The sequence below is a fragment of the Amia ocellicauda genome, chromosome 1 (genome assembly GCF_036373705.1).
Source record: "Amia ocellicauda isolate fAmiCal2 chromosome 1, fAmiCal2.hap1, whole genome shotgun sequence".
NCBI lineage: Eukaryota > Metazoa > Chordata > Actinopteri > Amiiformes > Amiidae > Amia > Amia ocellicauda.
In genome coordinates this window covers 9,843,474-9,867,955 of record NC_089850.1, presented here as the reverse complement: position 1 = coordinate 9,867,955, position 24,482 = coordinate 9,843,474, and the positions used below count along the sequence as shown (strand labels likewise).

Sequence of the window (24,482 nt, the reverse complement as noted above, 5' to 3'; positions counted from 1 at the left end):
GGGACAAGTGGACCCAAACCGTGCCAGGAAAATGCCCCCCACAGCATAACAGAGCCTCCGGACCCCCTCACTGTAGGGGTCAAGCAGTCAGGCCTGTAGCGTTCTCTTGGTGTCGCCACACATGCACTCTTGTCGAGAATATGGTGAAGGATGACTCTTCTGACCAGATCACTTTTTCTGTAGGCCAGTGCCTATGGTTTTTGCACCACTGAACTCTCCTCTTGATTTTGAATCAAGATGGCAAGGTGAACTGGTCCTGCTCAGCATTTGCATACACGCCACAGAGTATGATAGAATGTTAATTGCTTAAATGTATCATGCAGTACACCTGTTTGGAGGCATCTGCATTCGTTATGTTTCTCCACTCATTTATTGAGGCATGTTTGCATTATATAATTACACGTGGCAGCTCTGTCCTACTCCCAGTGCTTGGTGGTGGACTGCCTTCATAGTTAACAGTAGCAAATAGATGGTCTTGTATGCATTTGTATTATACTGTATGTATCAACTATGTCTGGGGTTGTTCCCAATTAAAAATAAAGGAATTAAACTGTACCTCTCCTTGACTTCATCTGTAATTGAACTCTGTTTGTGGGGATATGTATATACAGCTTGGAAAGCAGGGGTCCCCCCCTCCTACTGATATAAAGAGGGTGGCATAGTTTTCTACATCCACTAGGTGGCGCCACACTATATGAGGGGTTATGTTGCACCCCTCACGCCCCCAATATTTCGTATCCACTTTTTGCGAGCGTCATCCACAGTAGGTAAAGTATGAAAGTTCATACTAAAGGAAGCCTCACAAAACGGGACACAGCCGTGCGCTCCTCACATCATAGATAATTTAATTTTCTGGAACTCATGATGACTCCCTATTAGGGTAGTTAGTAATCTTTCAATTCAAATTGAACATATATCTTAAACCAAACAATGTTAGTAAGCATTTTCGCTAGCTACAATATCTATCATCGAGGTGGAGAGACTGAAAGCGGAAGTAAATGAGCTTGCTGAGATTTCTTTGGAAATATGTAGGTTATAAGCCATTATATAGCGCCCCTAACCGTGTCTGGTGATGTAGTTCAATGGTAGAGTGGGCATCACCAGGCACAAGACCCTATGAGGTATATTTTTTGTATATAACAATATTAAAAACACTTATACAGTCAATATCCAACAATTGCAGCTCAAAAAGCAGTATTCAAAGGCCAACGTGGACAATAGAGCATACCCATTACGTGACCTACTTTCGGGCCGCCACCATCTTAGACAAGTTCTGTCCTGAGTGCAGAAAGTTAAGAGCGCTTCCAAAGAAAAAGAGCTTCTAAATCTCTGACCAATGCTAAGAGGGGGAAAAAAAATAAAGTACAATAATCATGAGTGATAATCGGACAAATTAATTTAACTACCATGAAATTAAAGTAATGAAGTTTTTTCAAATTAAAAAAAATCATCAAGTTATATTAGATTTACAGTTAGTCGTTTATTTAGAATAAATATACAATTATTTTAATAAAAAACTGCTTAAAGAATACTAGTTGTGAAAAGAAAAATGCTTGTGACATGTTATATTGTTACTGTTGCTTTCAATTTTATTATGTAAATAACAGTGTGGACTCATGATTTTTGTTTTTATATATTTTTTGATATATAAATGTTTGGACTGGATAATTTATTTACATCGAAAATGTCCATAACTCATTGCAAAAAAAAAGTAAATATTCAATAAAGGTAGGTAAAAATGTAATTAGCAGCCATTTTACAGTTTAATACCTCTTTAAATAATAAACAGTTACAGGCTACCATTAGATTTATTGTTTTATGTGGCTAAATGACTTACTGATTCAGATCAACCATCTAAGATCTTCATATTGAACACAGGACTCAATCCAGAGACCCAGATTTTTTTTTTTCATTTTCTTTCTTTTTTTTTTTTAATATCACAGTGTTAGTGGCACAATAGATACATTTAAGTACATTGAATTTTAAAAGGGAATTGAACTACAATTTGGTATATACAAGACTCTTTCATGCATACCAGTATACAAGGTTACAATTCAGGTAGAATGTCCTTCCATATACAATAAAAACAAATACAATTATTAAACTTTTTTTTTTTTTTAATCAGTAAAAAATAATTAAATATAAATGATGTCATACACTGCTAGTAAATTACAGAACTATAAAATGCAAATTAATGTTTATAATTTTTACATATACTGGAAGAGATCTCTATAAATATTGTCTTATACACTTGTTTTAGGTGATGTTATCATCACAAATATGTAATTGTTGAACAATCAATGGCACAAGATGCTCATACATTTGAGCTAGTAAACAGTAAAGCCAATTACCCGGGTAGCCCATGCTTGCAATTTCCAATGTGCAGTCTGTGCTTCTTTGTACATAATTGATCAACTATCTACTAGTTTGTAGTTAGTCCCTGTAAACTCAGCTTTGTGTGAGAATCATCAACTGCAATTAGTCAGATTAACAAATTAATTTGTTTACAATTTGTGCAGCTTTTTTCCCCTCCGGCCAAGAGTCTGACTAGAAAACTGAACAGAGGCTTTTCAAACAATTCTGACCTCACCTTGTGGCCCATCACCAACAAAGGCAAAGTACATGGTTTTAACAAGTTATATAACTGTCTTAATGTTTTGAATACCACCGAATTCGAATAACGTATTACAAAATGTGCAGTACATTGACTCCACGAAACAAAACCAAACAACCTCTGTTCAGAAGAAGTGTGATGGAGTTTTCTTCATTGGAACAATTATCCCTACAAATGATCTGAATTTAGAAATAAACTAAAAACCCAAATTATTCCAATAAGGACACTAGGATCACTGGAAAGTCTCAACACTCTATACAGTTTCCTAATGTATTAAGTTATGCTTTAGTCATAATTCATAATGATTCATTTTGTATAGCCTTAAGCTATCCATTGCCACTTGACAGTACAAATAAAACCTGAATTATGGGAATTCTCATAACATTTAAATTGCCATGAGGCTTAACTAATTATTTTAATGTAGTTGCTAGTATCTGTGGAGCTTGCATGGTCTTAGAGCAATCATACGCCTAAACCAAATGTACCCAATTTTATTTAGTTGTTGAATGTGGCCTCTAACAACTAAATAAACTGCAAAAGGGTTTACATTTGTAATAATTTGCAGTTGGCAGGCAGGTCTAAGTTTTCAAGGCCTTAGTCAGATAATGGCTTATTGATGCTACTGAACTAGAAACCAGGAATATAACTCATGAGAAGCTTTAATAAGGTACAGTATACTTACATTTATTCATTCAATATGATAATGGAAATAAAATATTTTTTTAAATACAGCATATTAACAACGCCCAGATTTGCTTATATATGACTGGGGAAAATGCAAGATGGAAATAAATGGATTAGAGTTTTTTCGTAACTTACTAGGTACTAGAAATGTATATAAACACATACTGATGGGTAAATTCAGTCCTAATTTATTTTCAGCACTTATAATAAACCTCCTGGATACATGGCAACATACTGACTGTGGTATTACTGTAGCAGTGAAAAGGAACCAGATACATACATGCTTATAGGAGGAAATACATAAGTTGGCTGATGAATTTAAAGTACTGCAAGATGCAACAAAAAGGACTTCACATCATTCATATTTGCAAATGATTCTAAATGTAAGACTTGCATTGTTCATGTCTTTCACTACAGTGTAAATCCTGGCACAATGCATTAGAAAATGGGGCATGTAACTGATTGAAAAGATGATTTAATTCAAATTCGGCCCGCAAAATAAGAGATTAAATAGTGATTAAATGTTGCTTAGGGACTTTCAGAAGTGACAACAGTGGTCACAATCTTTTTAAGAATTGATCTTTCAAAGTATGTCCCCAAAATACACACACACACACACACACACACACAAGGAGATCATAAAATTTGTTGCGCTGATCTTCAGTAAGAAGTCTTACGAACATTTACATCCCTGTCATCGTCAAGCCTATAATGGTGACAATATGCAAAGTTTTCAATTTAACGGGCAATTAATTTATTGATTTTGTGAAAATCTCCACACTTTATGGGTCAATGGTATTTTTTGGATGAAAACAACACTAACTCATAGTCACGAACAGCAACAAAACATCTTACAGGGCCTACAAAGCACATTTTGTAGAATGGAAACAAAAGACTGCATACCTAATGTGGAAGATTCACCGACCGATATTGGCTAAACATGTTACAATTGAATGAAACGGGTGCCCGATCAATGCTACAGTAGATAAAAACTGCTGCAAGGCATTGCTTGCAGCTATAGTATATAATTAGGCCGGTGCAAGTTAGCAAATTGACTTCCCAAAGGGTCCGTTACAGTGAATGGAACTATAAAAACAGACTAGAGCATGTAAATAAATGATGACGTCCTTCACTAAAGGGTCTGTGAAGAGTCATGCAGATAAGTAAAGATATAGACAAATACATTTGGCAATACTGTATTCGTGAAAGGGAAGCCCTGTAGTGGACTGCACCATTATTTTAATCTTTGTGGTAATTCTCTCTCATTTTTGTGTTTGTGTTTCTTGTAAATGGGTCAATCTTCCTGTATTATTTCCTTTAAATTAAGTAAATTGCGAGAATGAATTACCAGGGGAGCACAGGATTTTGTAAGTTTTTTTCTCTTCTTAATGGACCACACGGACGCCAAAAAAAGAGTGGAGGCTTTGTGTTACATTTCACTTTTCTACCTTTCCTTTTTTGAAGCAAGAAAGCCTGTAACACTGCTATATACTGTTCTGATTTGATCAATTTCAAATAATGAGACAGGTTGAGCTTCAGAAACAAAAAGACAAATCATATTCCACCATGGTGCTTTGATCTTTGAGATATGCCTTACCCTAAAAAGTTGTTCTATGAAATACAATAACATTAATAATAATAATAATAATGCAATGCAGCATCATTGTTCCAAGTGTCATCTTTGCCATATGCCACACTTAATGGTGAATGTACATACAACAGAATCCAAATGTCCCCAATGACTGCTATATATCTTTGAAAAGGATTCAGCGCAGGCACAATTTCTGAGGCCTCTCTTCTTTGGATTTCCTTAAAGTAGGACTGACAGAAGCCAAGATAAATTTAACCTGACTGAATTCAAAATGAAAAATAGGCTTGTTTGTCCCTGATACAATTTCATACACCAGTCTTTGTTTTGTGACACAATGGGCATTACATTACCACCGCATTGGGTATTAACTGAAGTTTCATACATCTCACGATATGTCACATTAACCGACGTTATAGGTTCTACATTGTTTTGCAAATCTGTATAAACTTGCATAGATACTGTGGTGTGGCTTACAGGACCTATTGTAAGCTAACTGGAGATTATTATTAATAATCATCATCTTCTTCATCATACATTCATACAGTTCAGTGAATTCCTTTTTGGTTGATATATTTTACATATGTGCATGATCTAAAACAATTGATCAATTAAATATATTTGATCACACCCAATTTAGGGCGAGGCAGATTATATTCAAAGTAGATGGGTAAAACTTCACCCTGTCTAAATCTAAACTACCCTGTATTCAGCCAATAAAGGACAGAGCTGTATTGATATGAAAGTAACTAGCCCACCGTACTCGCTAATGGCTGTACAATTGTGAGGTGTAAAACATAGCATTCGGATTTGTATTTTTCTTTTTTCTTTTTTTTTTTTTAGCAAATATCCACATAGAAATCCAACAATCTAAAGCAATTTGAAATCATCAACAAAGATGCATTAACCATTATTTGCCACAATTACAGCTGAATGTATGAATTGGTATCATCTGCCATTAGGTCTCAGTATGACCTTGGGTACGTTGTACAGGAACATGAACAGTCATTTTTAATTACAAGATTCTTGAGGAAAAAAAAAAAAGTATTTTATTCAAGAATGTGTTTACGTTAACCACCACAGGGTTGCAGAACACTGCCCATTACCTGAACCTTTTACTTTTTATGCAAAATTATATATATATATATATATATATATATATTTAGATACGATCCTTAAATACGGATCATTGACAAGATTACTTTGTTATCTTTTAATTAATCAAAGCTGTTTTCAATTTTGAAAAGTCAAGTAGACCTTAAAACTGACCCTAATGTGATATAAAAAGCAAACACTTTGTTCACAACAGAAACTATTCTCTGAAGCGGTGGAACTGAACAGACCAGACAAGTGAGATGCTTTACATGGATGCGAAATTCAACTTGAAAACACATGGACACACTTAAAAGATTACAACTGTTACGATTGTAAATTGTCCCCCTGTTCGAATAAAAACTTTTCAGGAAAGATGCTACAGGTTTTTGCAAATGTAAATGTGTGTTCAAGCTGTATAGGTAAATTGAAAAGGATATAACAATAGTAAGACTTTATTTACAACCATTTAGCCCCATTTCACAAAGAGGCTTAAATTCTACAAACAGTACAGATTAATACTTTTAGCACTGGCAGTTAACAATATTCAGAGTTTTGAAATTGGCTTTTATATGCTGTTGCACATAAAACAAACTTGGAAACGTTTAAAGCTGAAAAACAAAGAAAAACAATTCAGGTAGGATTGCTGCATTACTGCTTTTCACAGGATGACTTTCCTAGACTTGCTCTGGTGCAACATTTCCTTTAAACTATAGATAATTGTCCTCAGTTATGTTAAAATGAAAAGAATAATAATAATAATGTAGATATAATTGTGTGTTCCTATCTGTAAACATTTACAACTGCTTTAAAATAAAACAGGAAGCAAAATCTGCACTCGAACACCTTTGAAAATCACCAATTTACCATTTAATCTGCAGTTTTTAGAATTGAATGAAATTGGGACTGTTAGATTTTCTTTCTTTCACAAAGTTCCTACTTTTGTGAGCACCTGTTGACACAAATAACACTAATTTTGATTACCACTGCAAAAAATGAACAGTAAACCAACCCATGGCTTTGTTCAATGTATTTGCAGCAATTATTTAATAGGTAGTCAATGTAGTCAGATTCCATTAAAGAGCGGCATTCCTGTGGACATTGTAAAGTCTCTTTTTAACATTAATGTAGTGATGTTTTTTGCAAGATAACCTGAATCCTAGGGTTTTGATATTCATGTTTTTAATGGGAAATGGGATTCTCTGACGGTCAAACACATTTTAACAGAGCTGTGATATATAACATAATATTTATAAAAACACGTTAAGAAGTTAACTCTCTTGCACTCCCTCAGCCTGAAAATAAACGAGTTCCTGCCACTTGCAACCGGCGCCGGCTCTTTGGAAGTGGTTATGCCTAGATACCTCCCTTGCCAACCACGTCTTTAGAACACAACCCAGTGGCCCCGGCCCCCAGTTCGGCCCCTGTGCTGAAACATGTTGCCGTCCGGCCCCCTTAGGTAGGCAACGGGTCGTCATCTCCTTTGTTGCATTTGCATTTGCAGCAGAGGACGAACGGCGTGGCGAGGAGCAGGAAAGGAGAGGCAACCAGCAGGAGCAGACCAAAGCCTGCAAAGATCCCAACCACCTATATGGAGGGAGAACAATTTCATTTTTTAAGAATGTAAGTAAATCCACCCAACAGACTATTTGCATTGCATCACATCTTACACAACTGAATGGTTACACTCCCACCCCCGTCAGGAATGTGTTTACTGCTCTCTCAGCTCCGTCTCATCAAAATGCTTGTTTCTCAATGCTTGCATCATTTATAACATCATATCATGTAGGGGAAAAAATCCAGATGGCGCTTGGGAGTCAAAGATTTAAAACACACTATTTTCACAAAATGCTTAAGTTACAAAAATGAATGTGAATCTTTGACCTGTCCAGATAAACAGCATTAAAAAAAAAAAAAAAACTTATGTTGACCAGTTAAGTTCAGTTAAAAGAGTAAATGTGTTGTATTTTTGTGATATCTGGAAACATGCTGGATCCTGCAAACAGACAGACATACACAATATAGAGTTAAGAATGGTGAAAATCAGCAATTAATGAGCAGGAGAATTAGGGGAGAGAATAATATGTATTATTCTGAATCCCCATATTTGATCAAGCTACACATACAAGCTCCATTCCTATAGCTTATCAAGTAAAAGACCCATTGGTGCTGCCATTATGTTTGAGAAGATAACTGGGAATTCTCTGTTCACTGTATTTTGTCATAGAGGAAATACACAAATTTACAAGCAACCCAAGCACTTTAATTAAGAAAATGTTATTTTAAATTCTGTAAACATCCACACTTGCTATCTATTGAAAAGAACTGTACACACACAGATAACCAATTCAGATTAAACAATAGCCAAATGTATGAGCGAAATGGTATATATATGGCGTAATATTTCATATACTTGCATACGATGAGCTTTGCCATACATTTTCCATTCTCGTCTACATTTCATTTCAAGATAATGACTAAGTAATGGGTACCAGTAGTTCGGACTATAAACTGAAGTGTGAAAAATTATTAAAAAATAACCCATATCATATCATACGAAGACTGAGAGCCTTTGGATAACTAATCTGTTTAATAACTAGTCCCCATTTATACAGACTGATCACTTGAGACTATCAAGTGCAAAAAGAGAGGGAATCTTTCTGTAACTGCAAATCTTTGCAATCACAACAAATGGCATAAATGAGTGTGAGCACTCCAACTTTGCCATTCAATTATTAATTAGGAGCTGGGAATGTACAGCATACTTCACATGAGAAGTAGAAGCCTCTTAGTGTTAAAATGACTCAAATATGTGCCAATTGTGGGAGTCCTCCAGACCTACATGCACCCACCTTGTAATGGAGGCATTTAATCAAAATTAAGTTGTTAATGGTAAAATTAAGGAAAAGTTTAAAGTCTCTTCATTGTTTTGAATTGAATTCAAATTGTAAAACGACTTTCAAACAACTCGGTTGGCTACAAAGAGGTCATGTTTCTGATGACTATTATCATCAGAAGAATCTGTTATAGTAAAAAATAAAAAATAAACATGCTGTAGACAAGACCTCACATAAGACATCCATAAACATACCTCTTCCTCACAAGATGCTATTAAAAATGGGGAAAAAACCTTCTTGATGCAGAAACAAATGTAGACATTTTAGTTTAGCCTTGAAAGAATGGACAGAAAAAGAAACAAAAAATACACTACTGCAAGCAGATCCCTATATTATCCAAAATAAAGCTCTTTAAACTCCTTCACAACGACATGGCAATTTGTGCACTTACTTGAGTTCTGTGCCAGATTACAGACGCCCTGGAGTGGCCGAGCTTGTTGCGGCAAGGTCCTTTGTCATAATGTATCAAAAGGAAGTCATCCTGGTATACAAAGAGCAAAAAGTACCATCAATACTTAATCTGTTGCGCAGCCTGCAGTACAGTTAAATGAGAGCAGATATGAACGACTCGAGAAAAACGACATGCAAGGGACTGCCACACAATTGTCTCTTCACTTTGGGCATCTAAAAATGAAATACTCTCATTATGTAACATTCATATCTTTACGGAATCACGGACTTAATCATTCATCATAACTGACTGGGTCCTTTTAAAATAGGTCTTTATATGCTCCTAGTACATTTTTACCTTATATATACTGAACTTGAGGGGTCAAATCAGAGATGGAGTCAACACCAAGCCTGCCGAGACTGAGACCAAGATCAATACATTTGTATACGACCAGCCGTTTAAACAAAATAGCTTTTTGAATACAAACTAGAGCTTCAATTATAATAATGATAATCTTACTTTTTAATGCAACAATCTGAAAATATTTGTGTATTTTTTCAATTGTTGGTGCATTAGAAAGGCAAGGCCTATACAGGAGCAGAGGCAACAAACTGCCTCTGGATTAAAATGAATGTGCCTTTAGACTACACTCCAAACTAATTTACTTTAAGCCAAGCCTCCTCAATAAGGTACCGACAGACTTTGATACTCACATCCAGAGATTCAAGACAATACCAGCAGAAGGCATGTTTACAGTTTTTGCACATCATCTGGGCGCAGCCTTCGTCTCGCTCTATGTACACTTTACACTTTGGACACCTTTTTATAGGAGCATCGTCTTCATCACTCTTATAGAATGAACTGGGGGAGGGGGGGACAAAACAAAATACAGTTGTGAGAGCCTCATAAAAGTCCAGATTCTTAGTCTGTTCTAGTCAATTGTTGACACTAATGCAACAATTTTACAGGCACTCCTGTTCCAGACTCATAATTGACAATACATCAATATCAGATGCATTTGTATTCCTTGATAGATTCTTTGCTATGCATCTACAAAGCTAATTATTTTAGTTATCTTTTTAAATCTCTTTTTTTTTGTTGAACGACTGAAACTTTCTGCTTGATTCACCAATTGTTTCCCGTGTTGACACATTTCGCACAAGCACTCTGAAACACCGACCTGTAAATCCAGAGCAGTGGCTTGAAACGTTAATTAAACTTGTGTTGAACTGTCTGTGAACTGATTCGCGGTTTCCTATATTAATTTCTATAAATAACCAACAACAATAAAAAAAACACAGCCTCAATACCAGCAGTGGCTATTAGGCAGTTCAAAACCTTACAGAGATGCCCCTGGGGGAAGGAGCATGGGGAAGAATTTAAACATTAAATGTTTCTCCTAAATTGTCCCTTAAACCTAATCAGTATGCGGCTCACTGCAACACTACGTTTATACTTGTTTTGTACCCGTCAAAAGCTTCAGAGCTTCACGGTTAGGAGTTAAAAGCTCCAATATATTCCCAAAATAACGAAAATGTGTTTACTAACATTTTTCCTTTGTGTGAATATAAATGAGCGAAGCAGACACTCCAGACATGCATTTCTCCACCAATTACACAAGAAATGGTGATTCAAGGGTGTGTCAGTTTCTGGACTGACCATTTCCTTTGGGGGCAGGAAAGGAGCTCCCTGCACTCTATCTGGACTGTAATGTAAATTAACTAAATCATTCACATTACACTTGGATTTTTTTCTAACACTTCTAACTACATTTGTATTTAAAATAATGATGACAAAGTCAATGACTGTACATTCTTCAAAATAGTTTTTAATTAACATATTCACAAAGAGGGTTTGTGTAAACTCTTTATCTGGGCTTTCAACATGCCCAGGTAGCTAGTTAGAGTAGGGTCTATCAGCTGTAAATGGTATAGAAAGTCAATCCCCAGCTCATCCCAATGCGACCAATTGATACAGACACATAAACCTTGACACAATATAACAGCAAGTAATACCATGTTTGATCCTTTGGTTGAATAACATGAACTATAAGCACTGCTGAACTGATTTTTTCAAAAACAACACAGGTGGGGTTCTTCTTAAAAAAAAAAAGAAGGTGCCAATCATTATTCAAAACCAATTTCAGGACGTAATGATTTGTAGGACGTAGTGGCAATTTTAAGACAGAGCTGTGTGACCTTCATTGATCTCCTCTGGAGATTTACCAACATATGTTGCAATCACTTTAATAACACATTAGCAAGCTTATTTATCTGATTCGAACATTTTGCATTATACATTACATTACATTATATTACCAGAATAGCAATTAGACCATCGCCAATTTACAAGTGCAAGGATTTTCATTTGTTGACTAGCAAGCCAGGGTAGTTTGTGGACTGGGAAGAATGAGGCGAGTTGTAGGTGTAATACCTGGTTTCCCCCGGCAGAAATGATGTGATAGGCAGATTTTCCTGGCACGCCTGCCCCGGGTGCCAGTTGGCTTTGCAGGCTGAGCAGAACTCCAGGCTGCAGACGGAGCACTGCACCAGCTGGGGAACGGGCGTCTCCATCTCCTTCAGCTGGCACACAGCCTGGCAGGATGAAGAGGGGCACCACGTACGACACGGGTCCAATAGCACCTCTGAGACACAAAACAGCAGAGTTACAACCAGGCTGGGGGGGCGAGGAGTCGGACAAGGAATTCAAATCGCCAACAAGAACAGCAACCAAACAATCGCAAGATTTCATCCATCATCATCATTATTATTATAATCATTATAATTATTAATCTACATGTTTTAAATACATCGATTATGGTGTTTGCACCACAGCTTTTTAATACAATTTTGAACTTATTAAAATATTGGTGCTGAATGGACGTTTGAAAAAATACATCCATTATTTCAGCACAAAATTACGTTTCCCTCAGGCTCAAGGTGTAAAGAAGACTGTCATATGGTTAGCGTTTTCACTGGACTTTTTGAGATATCAATCCCACGTTGAAAGGCCTTAGCTTGGAATATAGTTTGGAATTACTTTGATACAGTATAGTAAGTCAACACCATCTTATTAGATCTGTGTGACCCAGAGAAAGCTGTACATTCATACAGTTGACATCATTTACCTGAAAAGCACTCAAGGTACTGTCACTTGCACAATGGCACATGCTAGAAGTCTAACTTGACACATAACAATTCTATTAATTAAAATACCGTATATTCTTGCAAAACAAAACCAGTATTATGAGATTAAATTTAACATATTTGATGAGGTTAAGTTGGATTTAATTCTGTTGTATAAGATGAATACAATCAATCAACTGGCAGTATGGGATCTCCATGCAACTATAGTTTTGCTGAGATGTGAATATAAAACAGTTCATGTTATACCTCACTGGCACCAGCAGAGGGAGTTGTTGTAAAAATATAATGAACATATAAATATGCATGAGCGTTTCTCTCTGTCTCTCTCTCTCTCTCTCTAATATAGGGCTGTCAAAATTAACGCGTTAATAACGCATTAACGCAAATTAATTTTAATGGCACTAATTTTATTAACGCGCGATTAATGCAGCGCGCATTTTGACCCGTAGCCTAGCCCGTAGTTGGAGAAATGGAGATGCAGCCGTAAGACAGGAAAGGATGCAGCAGCAAAAAGAAATGGAGAAAGAAAAAGGTCTTCTGAACGGAAAATGCATATACAAAACGATGTCTGAAGTTGCCGGCATTGATTGTCGATGTGAATTAAGTTATCACCGCAGCACGTCGAGTTTAAAATATCACTTGATGGCGAAGCATCCAACTGATGCAGAGAGCTGTCCTGCCCCTCGCCAAGGCACAGCACGCTAGATCATTTGCAGCGGAGACGGATGCACATCTCCGCAATAATAGACTCACCACAGCGATAACTAAACAGGCTTGTGTAAGTAAATTGCTCAGTGCAAAGAAACAGAAGTAATGGGAACCTGGTATTTCTATGTTATTTTTTTCATGTGTCTAATAGACATGAACAAGTTCTTTGAAAAACATCTATGACCTTCTAGTCTTCATGCTCTATGTTGAGTATGGTTTCACTAATAATAACATAGATTTGCATAAAGAATCTATATTTGTCCGTGCCCATGTTGATTAGAGTATTATAAACTTGAAAAGTATTAATTTAAGGTACATTTAGAACAGATAATTAAATTGTGATTAATCACGAGTTAACTCATGACAATCATGCGATTAATCGCGATTAAATATTTTAATCGATTGACAGCCCTAACTATATACACTCACCTAAAGGATTATTAGGAACACCATACTAATACTGTGTTTGACCCCCTTTCGCCTTCAGAACTGCCTTAATTCTACGTGGCATTGATTCAACAAGGTGCTGAAAGCATTCTTTAGAAATGTTGGCCCATATTGATAGGATAGCATCTTGCAGTTGATGGAGATTTGTGGGATGCACATCCAGGGCACGAAGCTCCCGTTCCACCACATCCCAAAGATGCTCTATTGGGTTGAGATCTGGTGACGGTGGGGGCCAGTTTAGTACAGTGAACTCATTGTCATGTTCAAGAAACCAATTTGAAATGATTCGACCTTTGTGACATGGTGCATTATCCTGCTGGAAGTAGCCATCAGAGGATGGGTACATGGTGGTCATAAAGGGATGGACATGGTCAGAAACAATGCTCAGGTAGGCCGTGGCATTTAAACGATGCCCAATTGGCACTAAGGGGCCTAAAGTGTGCCAAGAAAACATCCCCCACACCATTACACCACCACCACCAGCCTGCACAGTGGTAACAAGGCATGATGGATCCATGTTCTCATTCTGTTTACGCCAAATTCTGACTCTACCATCTGAATGTCTCAACAGAAATCGAGACTCATCAGACCAGGCAACATTTTTCCAGTCTTCAACTGTCCAATTTTGGTGAGCTTGTGCAAATTGTAGCCTCTTTTTCCTATTTGTAGTGGAGATGAGTGGTACCCGGTGGGGTCTTCTGCTGTTGTAGCCCATCCGCCTCAAGGTTGTACGTGTTGTGGCTTCACAAATGCTTTGCTGCATACCTCGGTTGTAACGAGTGGTTATTTCAGTCAAAGTTGCTCTTCTATCAGCTTGAATCAGTCGGCCCATTCTCCTCTGACCTCTAGCATCAACAAGGCATTTTCGCCCACAGGACTGCCGCATACTGGATGTTTTTCCCTTTTCACACCATTCTTTGTAAACCCTAGAAATGGTTGTGCGTGAAAATCCCAGTAACTGAGCAGATTGTGAAATACTCAGACCGGCCCGTCTGGCACCAACAACCATGCCACGCTCAAAATTGCTTAAATCACCTTTCTTTCCCATTCAGACATTCAGTTTGGAGTTCAGGAGATTGTCTTGACCAGGACCACACCCCTAAATGCATTGAAGCAACTGCCATGTGATTGGTTGGTTAGATAATTGCATTAATGAGAAATTGAACAGGTGTTCCTAATAATCCTTTAGGTGAGTGTATATATATATATATATATATGCGCACACACACACACACACACACATACACTTCAAATGAAACACAAAGGACAAATATAAGTTTGTTAGGAAAGTCCTGGTATGTCATGTGTATTGCCAAAATCACTCCTAGTTCATAAACTAAAATGCATGCTTCCATTGTGTCATTTCTGTTTATTTTATTAATCATGATAACATCAATTTATAAGCAGTTCCAACACATTTATCTTGCCTTAGGGCTTAAAGTAAACTACTGGAACAACTACTGAAGAGGCCACTGTCAGTTTCCTTTGGAAAATAACATTGTCAATAATAACAAGGTTTTTTATTCTGAAATTTGTCAAAAAGGGTCCTATTTTTGCAATAAGATTTCTTAAATGAAAATATAGAATAAATGAATTGAAATGTCCACCTTTAACTGGGAGACCACAAACTGGGTTTAACAGCTAAGGGATGTTGAGATCCTTTTTTTGGTTGCTGTATTTCAGACCCTGTTGTTTAGACCTTGGGTGCTGTATTGTTCAGACCCCATGGTCTGTCTGGATTTCTCTGTATTGCAACAAAAGCTGGATCTGAAAAGTTTCCTCTAGTCTGATTGTCAGGAGATAAAGCAAGAGGGGTGAGAATTGACGACTTATAAAATATATAATAAAATATAAGTATATAATGTATTATATAATATGAAGAAAATGTTAAATCAATGTTTAAAGAAAAATGGACTCCATTGGACTTTGGAGAAAATAAAAGCTTGAAAGTCGGCCGTGAATCTGGTCTGCTTGAGTATTTCACAGTTTAATTTCTATTTTTAAAAATGACAGTGTGGTTTCACTTCTGTATTTACAACATGTACGTTATATTAGTCAGAACATATATATCACTCAGCAGAAAGATTTGTGTTGATATACACGACAAGCAAACATTTAATTGGAAGTTATCTGTCCATATCGAGGACCTTCTGAAACTGTACTTGGAGTAAATGATAACGATATGTCATTTAATTAAACATAAGCTCTCCTACCATGGCTTGCTGAAGCACAGAAGCAGCTTCTCAGTGCTTCACAGTGCTTACAACGTTACTCTTGCTAAAACAAAGACATCCAGACAAGGGCAAGTGCAACTTTGAGCAACTGTGATTATTTTGATTCCCACTGCTCCTCAGCAATGTGACAGGCCATGTGCCTCACATCATGCAACACGGCTTTGATGGAAGTTTCTCAAGGCGAGAAACTATTCGTGTGTCGAACACTTTTGGATCTTTTTCTCTTCTTCATGCAAATGCTAAAGGCAGTATTCTGTTCACATGCCACAGCACATCAAGAGGGAAAAAACTGTCTTCTCAATGACTATTACCTCAGCATTTGTATCCATTTATTTTTCACTTTCATTTGCATCCCTCCAATACATGTGGAGAATATCATTTATAATCTGCCTACAGACAGGCAAATAAACAGTTTAGTCATATTTCCAAATCATAATCTGTAGTACAAACAGAATGCAGGAGAGACGGGTGCTAATGCCCACCCTTTCTCCACTTTTCACATTGAGAGTAGTAGAAACCACCAACGTTTGACTTTAAAAGCAGGGCTAATGTAGCTCTCATTGACAAAACCACAGACAAAGGTGCCCAGTAAGCCATAGGGTCCAGCCCAGACTCAAACCAGCAATGTTTGAGTGCATCCTGGTGCATCCACTCAGACTCCCCAAAAGAGATGCTTTTGTTCAGTTGAAACACTCCACTGCTTCCCTCATTTGCATGTGCCAGATGTCCCGAGGTTTTGATGGAACTAATTAAATCCAATATATGAAATTAAAAATAGATTGGATTAAGCCTGAAAAAGCTCCCAACTGTGCTCTATAGCTGTGTCACTAGTTTGCATCATCTATTTTGGTCTTGGTTCAGCCCCAGAAAATCATAGGATACTGGGCTGGCCAGCAAGCCTACATCCCACTCATGAAAAGTATATATTTACTTGCATTTAAGTAATTATAATGATTATTCTATAGGTGATTACATAGAAAAAAATGCCTTAACCAACCCTAAATGGAACTTAACTACATCCAGAAAACAAAAACGAGAGAGATATATCGGCAAGTCATTTTTTCCAGAAAAAGTATTTGTGCTCATTCAATTTGAATGTTGGGAATCCTAATGCAAACCTGTTTTATGCATTACTGAATTTTACATATTCCAGTCTTTCATCAACAAATTATTTTAGTTTTAAATTGACCGTGGAGCCAACAAAATATGCCCACCTTTTCGCTTCAGATAATGATGAATAAAATACACAAAACTGAAATCCAATTGTTCAATTCAGAAAATTACTTTTAGCTCGTTTCTCACAGCCCCTGTCACACTGGATGGTTATTCGTTTAATAAGTGGAAAAAGCTAAGTACTGTAAAAGTATGCATCTTTCACAAATGGAACTGGAGTCAAATATCTGAAGGTTTATTACAAAGCCAGGGCACACACTGAGGACAGTCCCCTACTAGGTCTCCAAATCTCTGAATTAAGGCCATCATTGGACAGAACTATTTGAACTGTATGGTGAAAACAACTCCATATAACGAACATGCAGCAATAGAAAATAACGACATGATGACTACTAAAAAAAGAAAAATGCTATGTAGGTTTCACGTGTACTTTTCCACATGAACTGCTAGTCAATAAGGAACTTCGCTGCAGTTCCCTATTATCTGCAGACACATAGGCATGAAGCACTTACCTCTTTCGAACTGTAGCTTTCTGTATCTTTGCATAATTTCTGCCGCAACCATGCATTCGATCTGTTGAAACATTTAAAAGGAAATCAAAAGCGACAAAGTCAGGACAGAATGAAAACAAAAGCACAATAATTCGAAGAATTCAAGAGGCAGTATAATATGAACATGAATGGGGCTATATTTTTACTTACGCCAGCTTAAGTGTGAAATTGCAATGAAAACGTGCCATGGTAACCTTTCTCAAAGACAGAAGCAGATAATTGCAGAATTACATACAATGTCTAAGTAGTGTGTATCTTGAAAAAGCTGAACACCCCCATTTCAATGGTGATGCTGCTGCAAGAACCATGCTAAATTACTCCAATATGCAGGGAGCTGACAATCCAGCAGACTAAGATTAAACACATTGTGCATTGGTGGAGGTATTAATGCCTATAGAGTTGGTGTCCTCTTGATATGAAATCTGCAGTAATGTCTGTCCATTGATCTTGATTACAAACTCAAACAGTCTAAATTCTAGGCCTATGACACAGGTGTCAAACTCCAGTGGGGCCGTGGTGTCTTCAGCTTTTTGTTCCAACCCAGGCTCCTTAGTTTGTCTAATTTAAATGATTACCTGGAACAAGATAAGTGTAACACATCTTTTCAGAATTGCGCTTAGAATGCTCTTTTGAGTTAAGATAACGGACATACAAATAAAATGTGACAATCTGAAATAGGCCTAACTGAGAAAATAATTAAAGCCATGGAGTAATTCTGAGTTCCTGTTTGAACAAAAAAACAGAAGACACTTTGGCCCCTACAGGACCCGAGTCTGACACTCCTGGCCGATACGATCTTAAAATCTGAATCTTAATAGTAAGCTGCATCACGGCATAATTAAGTGATTATTCTTTCCAGCACAAAGATTATTGATAAAAGGAAAAGCTGGTCATTAAAAACCTACATGTCCTATATAGAACCTAGTTAGCTGACATTTTACGTTTTAATGAACAGAATTCTGTGGGCAATTTCACAAGGTAGAATTATATTTAGTCAATGGTAAAGCTTTCATATTGAGCTCTTACTCTGAGAATAGGTCAGTGTGGAGGAGTAATTGCTAAATTGTGTGCATAGACCTTTATTTCCCCACACCAAGAACTGCAATTTATTTAATATTTATTTTGTGAAAAGCTTTGAAGTGCTAATAAAGTGGCAATGCTGGAATTACTTTCAACTGAAGTTCACCCTTGCAATATTTCTATGTATATACCTTACTGTGGTAAATTGCTTTGGATTACCTCGCGGTTTCATTGTGTCACATTGTGTTACAAGCATGGATATTGTAAACAATTAATTACAGAAAAAAAGACATGACTAGAAGACTAGAAGTGCTTGAAATTATCTCTCGGAAGAATCTGGTAGAAACAAAAGCAATAAATTTCTATATGGCTGGATCATTGCCAAATACATACATATGCACATAACTGTATATCCATCAGGGCTCCAGACTGCGACCAAATGCTTCCATTTTCCATCCTTTTGACTTGGCTTTGTAAGTTAAATGTTTTACTGGTCACATCATTAGAGTACGAGAATAATACCCGAGACACTTACATCACAGAATCCATGATTGTCATGTGACAACTTGTTCAAATTAAACACGGTACAGCTGTGGCTTGTGCGTTGGGTCTAGTTATTTAATACTTCGTTTTACTGATCTTATCCACATTGTTTATCACGTCGCTGATGGAGCAGAAAGCCATGAATATAAGTTTAACTAATTATCTCCCTGCTAATACATTTGAATATACTAGTATTCCAGTGTTTTAGTAATTTTCACATAATTTACTTGAGTATTTGTGATTGACCCTGTCCTCTGTGGCCATTTAGTTTTTATGCAAACCTGATTCTATGGTGTTTTTGGGTCAGACATGCACACGCATAATCATTTCATGAGTTAAAAACTCTGCATGTAAACTCCCCCAAAGTCTCTACTTGTGTCTGTTTCATGAGCGACTATGAGCTGTGTGTGAGAACAAGCCGCTCTCTCTGTTATCCGTCACCCCCCACCTCCCGATGAGGATTGGGGGTATTACATGCAGTGCTATTAACGCTTTTATAAATAAATATTTTTGCACCTTATTTCAACAGTCTCTTTCCTTTCAAATGTGACGGCAAATATCCACATCTTTAGCTGCAATGGGAAATGCAATAATTTCAAAAATTGCACTTGATGTGATGCCGCAAGAAAACAAATGGCGCGTCCAAATCAGGTGGTGGTGCCACCAACTAAAAAGGCACCAGTGGAAAAGGTTAGACTGGAGCCCTGTCTATATCTATATATTTCTAACTAAAAATAATGTACAGGTGCCAATTCTCTTTTAATAGTTGATAGACTCTATAGGCATAATTAACTCTCCTGCAACTCACTCAAAATAGTGCTCTCTTATGACTACTGGAAGGCCTCACTCCTCAGTTTGTGATTTATACAGATATATAATGTGCACTGTATATAGTTTTAGTCAAAAGTACTTATGTTATACTATACCTATTTTTGGTTTGTTAAAAGACAATTCAACTCATAAAATCCTGGAAAGATTCTATAGGAAGAGCACTCATATTCGCACGTTAATGTTAATGTCTATAAAAAAGTAAGGCTCAATGAACAATAGTAGGCTAACTTAATGAATCACTGAATAATGTTGTTTCAAAGCAAGTGTGTGAATAGCGTCAACTACAACTGTACAACTTTTAATTTTACATCGAACAAGAATGACTGGTTAAATAACACTTGAAAGAGGGAAAAGAAAGAACATCCAGAAACAGCTCTTCAAAATACCTCATTTTCATGTAGATGCCCACGTTTTGGGCAGGCAGAATCAGGGCAACTGATCGCAGTTTCTAGGCCCTCTTTGATCAGGATTTCCACATACTGTTTTAGGCACTGTAAGAAGACCATAGAAAAGACTATAAATACATCAAATCCTCTGAATTAATAAAGATACCATACATAATGCAGGAGAATATGGCTTAATTTATACATTAGAGATGAAGTAAGCTCAAAAAACACAGGGCACATATTTCATAAAATTTATTTTTTAAGGCACATTTTAGCCCGCTTCACAGCTTTTTTTTTTTTTTTTTTTTTTTAAAGTGTTTCAAGCCACACTATCACTGCTGGGGGTACCCACTGTATTAAACGAGCTCTTATCTGCAAAGCAATTCAACTTGTCGCCTAATGCCTATTTTCTTCAGTAATAATTATACATTACGTTGTAATTACGCTGAATTATTTTACACTGAGCAAATCTTCCTGCATTGAACAGTGGGACTACTTCAGGTGTACTCATTGGCTTAGCATTCCTGTTATTATAATTTACAGGTAACGTAAAAAGGCAGCTTTTTTTAACGTATATATATTTATATATATATAAAGCTCCCTTTTTACATTACCAATCATTTTTAATTGATGAATCAATCATTTTTAATTGATTAATTGAATGGGGTGTGTGTGTGTGTGTGTGTGTGTGTGTGTGCATATATATATATATATATATATACAGTGAGGGAAAAAAGTATTTGATCCCCTGCTGATTTTGTACGTTTGCCCACTGACAAAGAAATGATCAGTCTATAATTTTAATGGTAGGTGTATTTTAACAGTGAGAGACAGAATAACAACAAAAAAATCCAGAAAAACACATTTCAAAAAAGTGATAAATTGATTTGCATGTTAATGAGGGAAATAAATATTTGACCCCTTCGACTTAGTACTTGGTGGCAAAACCCTTGTTGGCAATCACAGAGGTCAGACGTTTCTTGTGTGCAAACCTGTTGGCCAGCTACATCTCAGGAGGGATTTTGTCCCACTCCTCTTTGCAGATCCTCTCCAAGTCATTAAGGTTTCGAGGCTGACGTTTGGCAACTCGAACCTTCAGCTCCCTCCACAGATTTTCTATGGGATTAAGGTCTGGAGACTGGCTAGGCCACTCCAGGACCTTAATGGGCTTCTTCTTGAGGCACTCCTTTGTTGCCTTGGCTGTGTGTTTTGGGTCATTGTCATGCTGGAATACCCATCCACGACCCATTTTCAATGCCCTGGCTGAGGGAAGGAGGTTCTCACCCAAGATTTGACGGTACATGGCCCCGTCCATCGTCCCTTTAATGTGGTGCAGTTGTCCTGTCCCCTTAGCAGAAAAACACCCCCAAAGCATAATGTTTCCACCTCCATGTTTGACGGTGGGGATGGTGTTCTTGGGGTCATTCCTCCTCCTCCAAACACGGCGAGTTGAGTTGATGCCAAAGAGCTCGATTTTGGTCTCATCTGACCACAACACTTTCACCCAGTTCTCCTCTGAATCATTCAGATGTTCATTGGCAAACTTCAGACGGGCCTGTACATGTGCTTTCTTGAGCAGGGGGACCTTGCGGGCGCTGCAGGATTTCAGTCCTTCACGGCGTAGTGTGTTACCAATTGTTTTCTTGGTGACTATGGTCCCAGCTGCCTTGAGATCATTAACAAGATCCTCCCGTGTAGTTCTGGGCTGATTCCTCACCGTTCTCATGATCATTGAAACTCCACGAGGTGTGATCTTGCATGGAGCCCCAGACCGAGGGAGACTGACAGTTAATTTGTGTTTCTTCCATTTGCGAATAATCGCACCAACTGTTGTCACCTTCTCACCAAGCTGCTTGGCGATGGTCTTGTAGCCCATTCCAGCCTTGTGTAGGTCTACAATCTTGTCCCTGACATCCTTGGACAGCTCTTTGGTCTTGGCCATGGTGGAGAGTTTGGAATCTGATTGATTGATTGATTCTGTGGACAGGTGTCTTTTATACAGGTAACGAGCTGAGATTAGGAGCACTCCCTTTAAGAGAGCGCTCCTAATCTCAGCTCGTTACCTGTATAAAAGACACCTGGGAGCCAGAAATCTTGCTGATTGATAGGGGATCAAATACTTATTTCCCTCATTAACATGCAAATCAATGTATAACTTTTTTGAAATGCGTTTTTCTGGATTTTTTTGTTGTTATTCTGTCTCTCACTGTTAAAATACACCTACCATTAAAATTATAGACTGATCATTTCTTTGTCAGTGGGCAAACATACAAAATCAGCAGGGGATCAAATACTTTTTTCCCCTCACTGTGTGTGTGTATATATATATATATATATATATATATATATATATATATATACACACACACACACACACACACACACACACCATTCAATTAATCAATTACAAATGGGCAATATGTATCTTTCTGTGTTATGTACATTATGTAGATTTTCACTGAGTAATAATAAAAATGGGTTGATATAGCACTAGTTCATTTTTACAAACAAACTTTTATGTGTCTTTTATGGCTTTGTGTCATTAAAGGACAAAAATTACATTTAAAACTGCTAATGGAAGGGAAACTATTAAAAATGTGACAGTTAAATCCCATAAGCAAGGGAAACTAATATTTGTTTTTCCATTTGAAGTAATGTGTTATTTATGTACACTTATTAATGTTTTGAATTAGAAATTAAGCTGTAAAAAAAAAAAAAAAACGTGAAGGTACTCCATTATGTCAACTGTTCAGATATACATATAATTGTCCAACAAACCAGTGTACAGAAGATGCATTGGCATTGCGAGATGGTTGTCATTTGCTCCAATGGAAATTCCCCAAGGCACAGTTTACAGGATACCAGAGGGTCAAGGGCCAAGTCCCAAGTAGGCCGATACCGGGCAGTAGTCATGGTGTCAGAGGAGGTCTGAAATAGAACAGAGAACATAGGATTGATGGTCATTTTCAAACAGCAGGTAACATGACACAGTTACAGATGCTCACAAACTTATAAGTCATCATAAACATGGCAGGAAAAGATAAGAAAATGGTGACAATTTCTTTAAAAAATTACTTTAAAACTTCAGCCGGAAATACTCCTGATTTATCCCAGGTGATGTCTGCACCTAATGGTGTATTTATTAACCCTGCTGTGGTACCATGGGGTCTCTGTTACCACAACCCAATGGTACTGTCAATGTAACTTTTTTCATGGTACCAGAGCAGAGTTAAGCATGTCAGATGTGAAGGAATAATAAGTCCTAAATCACATGGGTTTTGTGTTACATTTACTAGAATGACAATAGAAGGACACCCAGGACAAAAATCAATAAAGCCTTTTAAATGAATACAAGACATTCCTCGCAGAGTGGCATGCGTGTGGAATGCACGGGTACTGATGAACATATTACAGATTCTGGAGATCTGCAGATATAGAACCACAGGATCCACAGGAATCAGTTCACTGTGCTTTTCACTTTTTTTCATTAAAGTATATACAGAGCACTGCAGTGCATTTCTAAAAAAAAAATAAAGGCTTATATCTGTAAGGTTTAAACTCTGTACTTGAAAATTGATTACAAGACAAAATGTAACACCTTTTGGGATTTATTCAATGGTGGAATATTTGTTTTTAATTTTGTAATGTGGAATCTGTTTAAACCTGTAGCAAAATGCTGAAAATTATAAATTGGAGTAATAAAATAGCTTCCTTAATTGCCATTTCCACCTGTTGCTATGGTGAAGGGTTTATTTATAGCCGCCGATTCGAAAGTGCCATCCCCCCTTAGGAATCAAAGTACAGTGCGGCTTTAGTCTTGAGTGTTTACAGAAAGTTCTCCTACAGTCAATGTCATCACTGTCAATACTTTCCTTGGGCTGCTAGGCAACCAAGAGGGCCACTAGCTTTAAAGCACTACAGACCAGACTTTAGATCCAGCCTGGAAGCTCCTAGTTTACAGACAACAGTAAACGCACTATTTAACTAAAGCAATAGCTCTATTATTTCAGGGGAGACACTTTAAAAAGCACAAGAGAAACTCCAACCTAAAACACTTGACACAGGAATCATGAGGACCAAACGCAAAGCACTAACCTAAACGAAAAAACATATTGTTTACGCAGAATATCCACAAAATGATAACTGTAAAAAAGGGGAACATTACTGTATCAATGTA

The 24,482-nt window shown here is 37.1% G+C and overlaps 1 protein-coding gene across 1 annotated transcript in view; it reads right to left on the bottom strand.

Moving 5' to 3' along the window:
* Window positions 1-2,004: 2,004 nt before the first annotated feature.
* rnf144aa (ring finger protein 144aa) overlaps window positions 2,005-24,482 on the bottom strand; it is a 44,088-nt gene continuing 21,610 nt past the window's right edge. Inside the window, exons 2-8 of the mRNA XM_066716146.1 lie at window positions 23,084-23,233; window positions 20,306-20,410; window positions 17,487-17,547; window positions 11,700-11,910; window positions 9,980-10,127; window positions 9,267-9,356; window positions 2,005-7,565 (exon numbers count right to left, since the gene is read on the bottom strand). Of these exons, the coding sequence (XP_066572243.1) occupies window positions 7,434-7,565; window positions 9,267-9,356; window positions 9,980-10,127; window positions 11,700-11,910; window positions 17,487-17,547; window positions 20,306-20,410; window positions 23,084-23,218 (882 nt within the window). The 5' untranslated portion in view covers window positions 23,219-23,233 and the 3' untranslated portion in view covers window positions 2,005-7,433. The remainder of the gene's footprint in view (window positions 7,566-9,266; window positions 9,357-9,979; window positions 10,128-11,699; window positions 11,911-17,486; window positions 17,548-20,305; window positions 20,411-23,083; window positions 23,234-24,482) is intronic.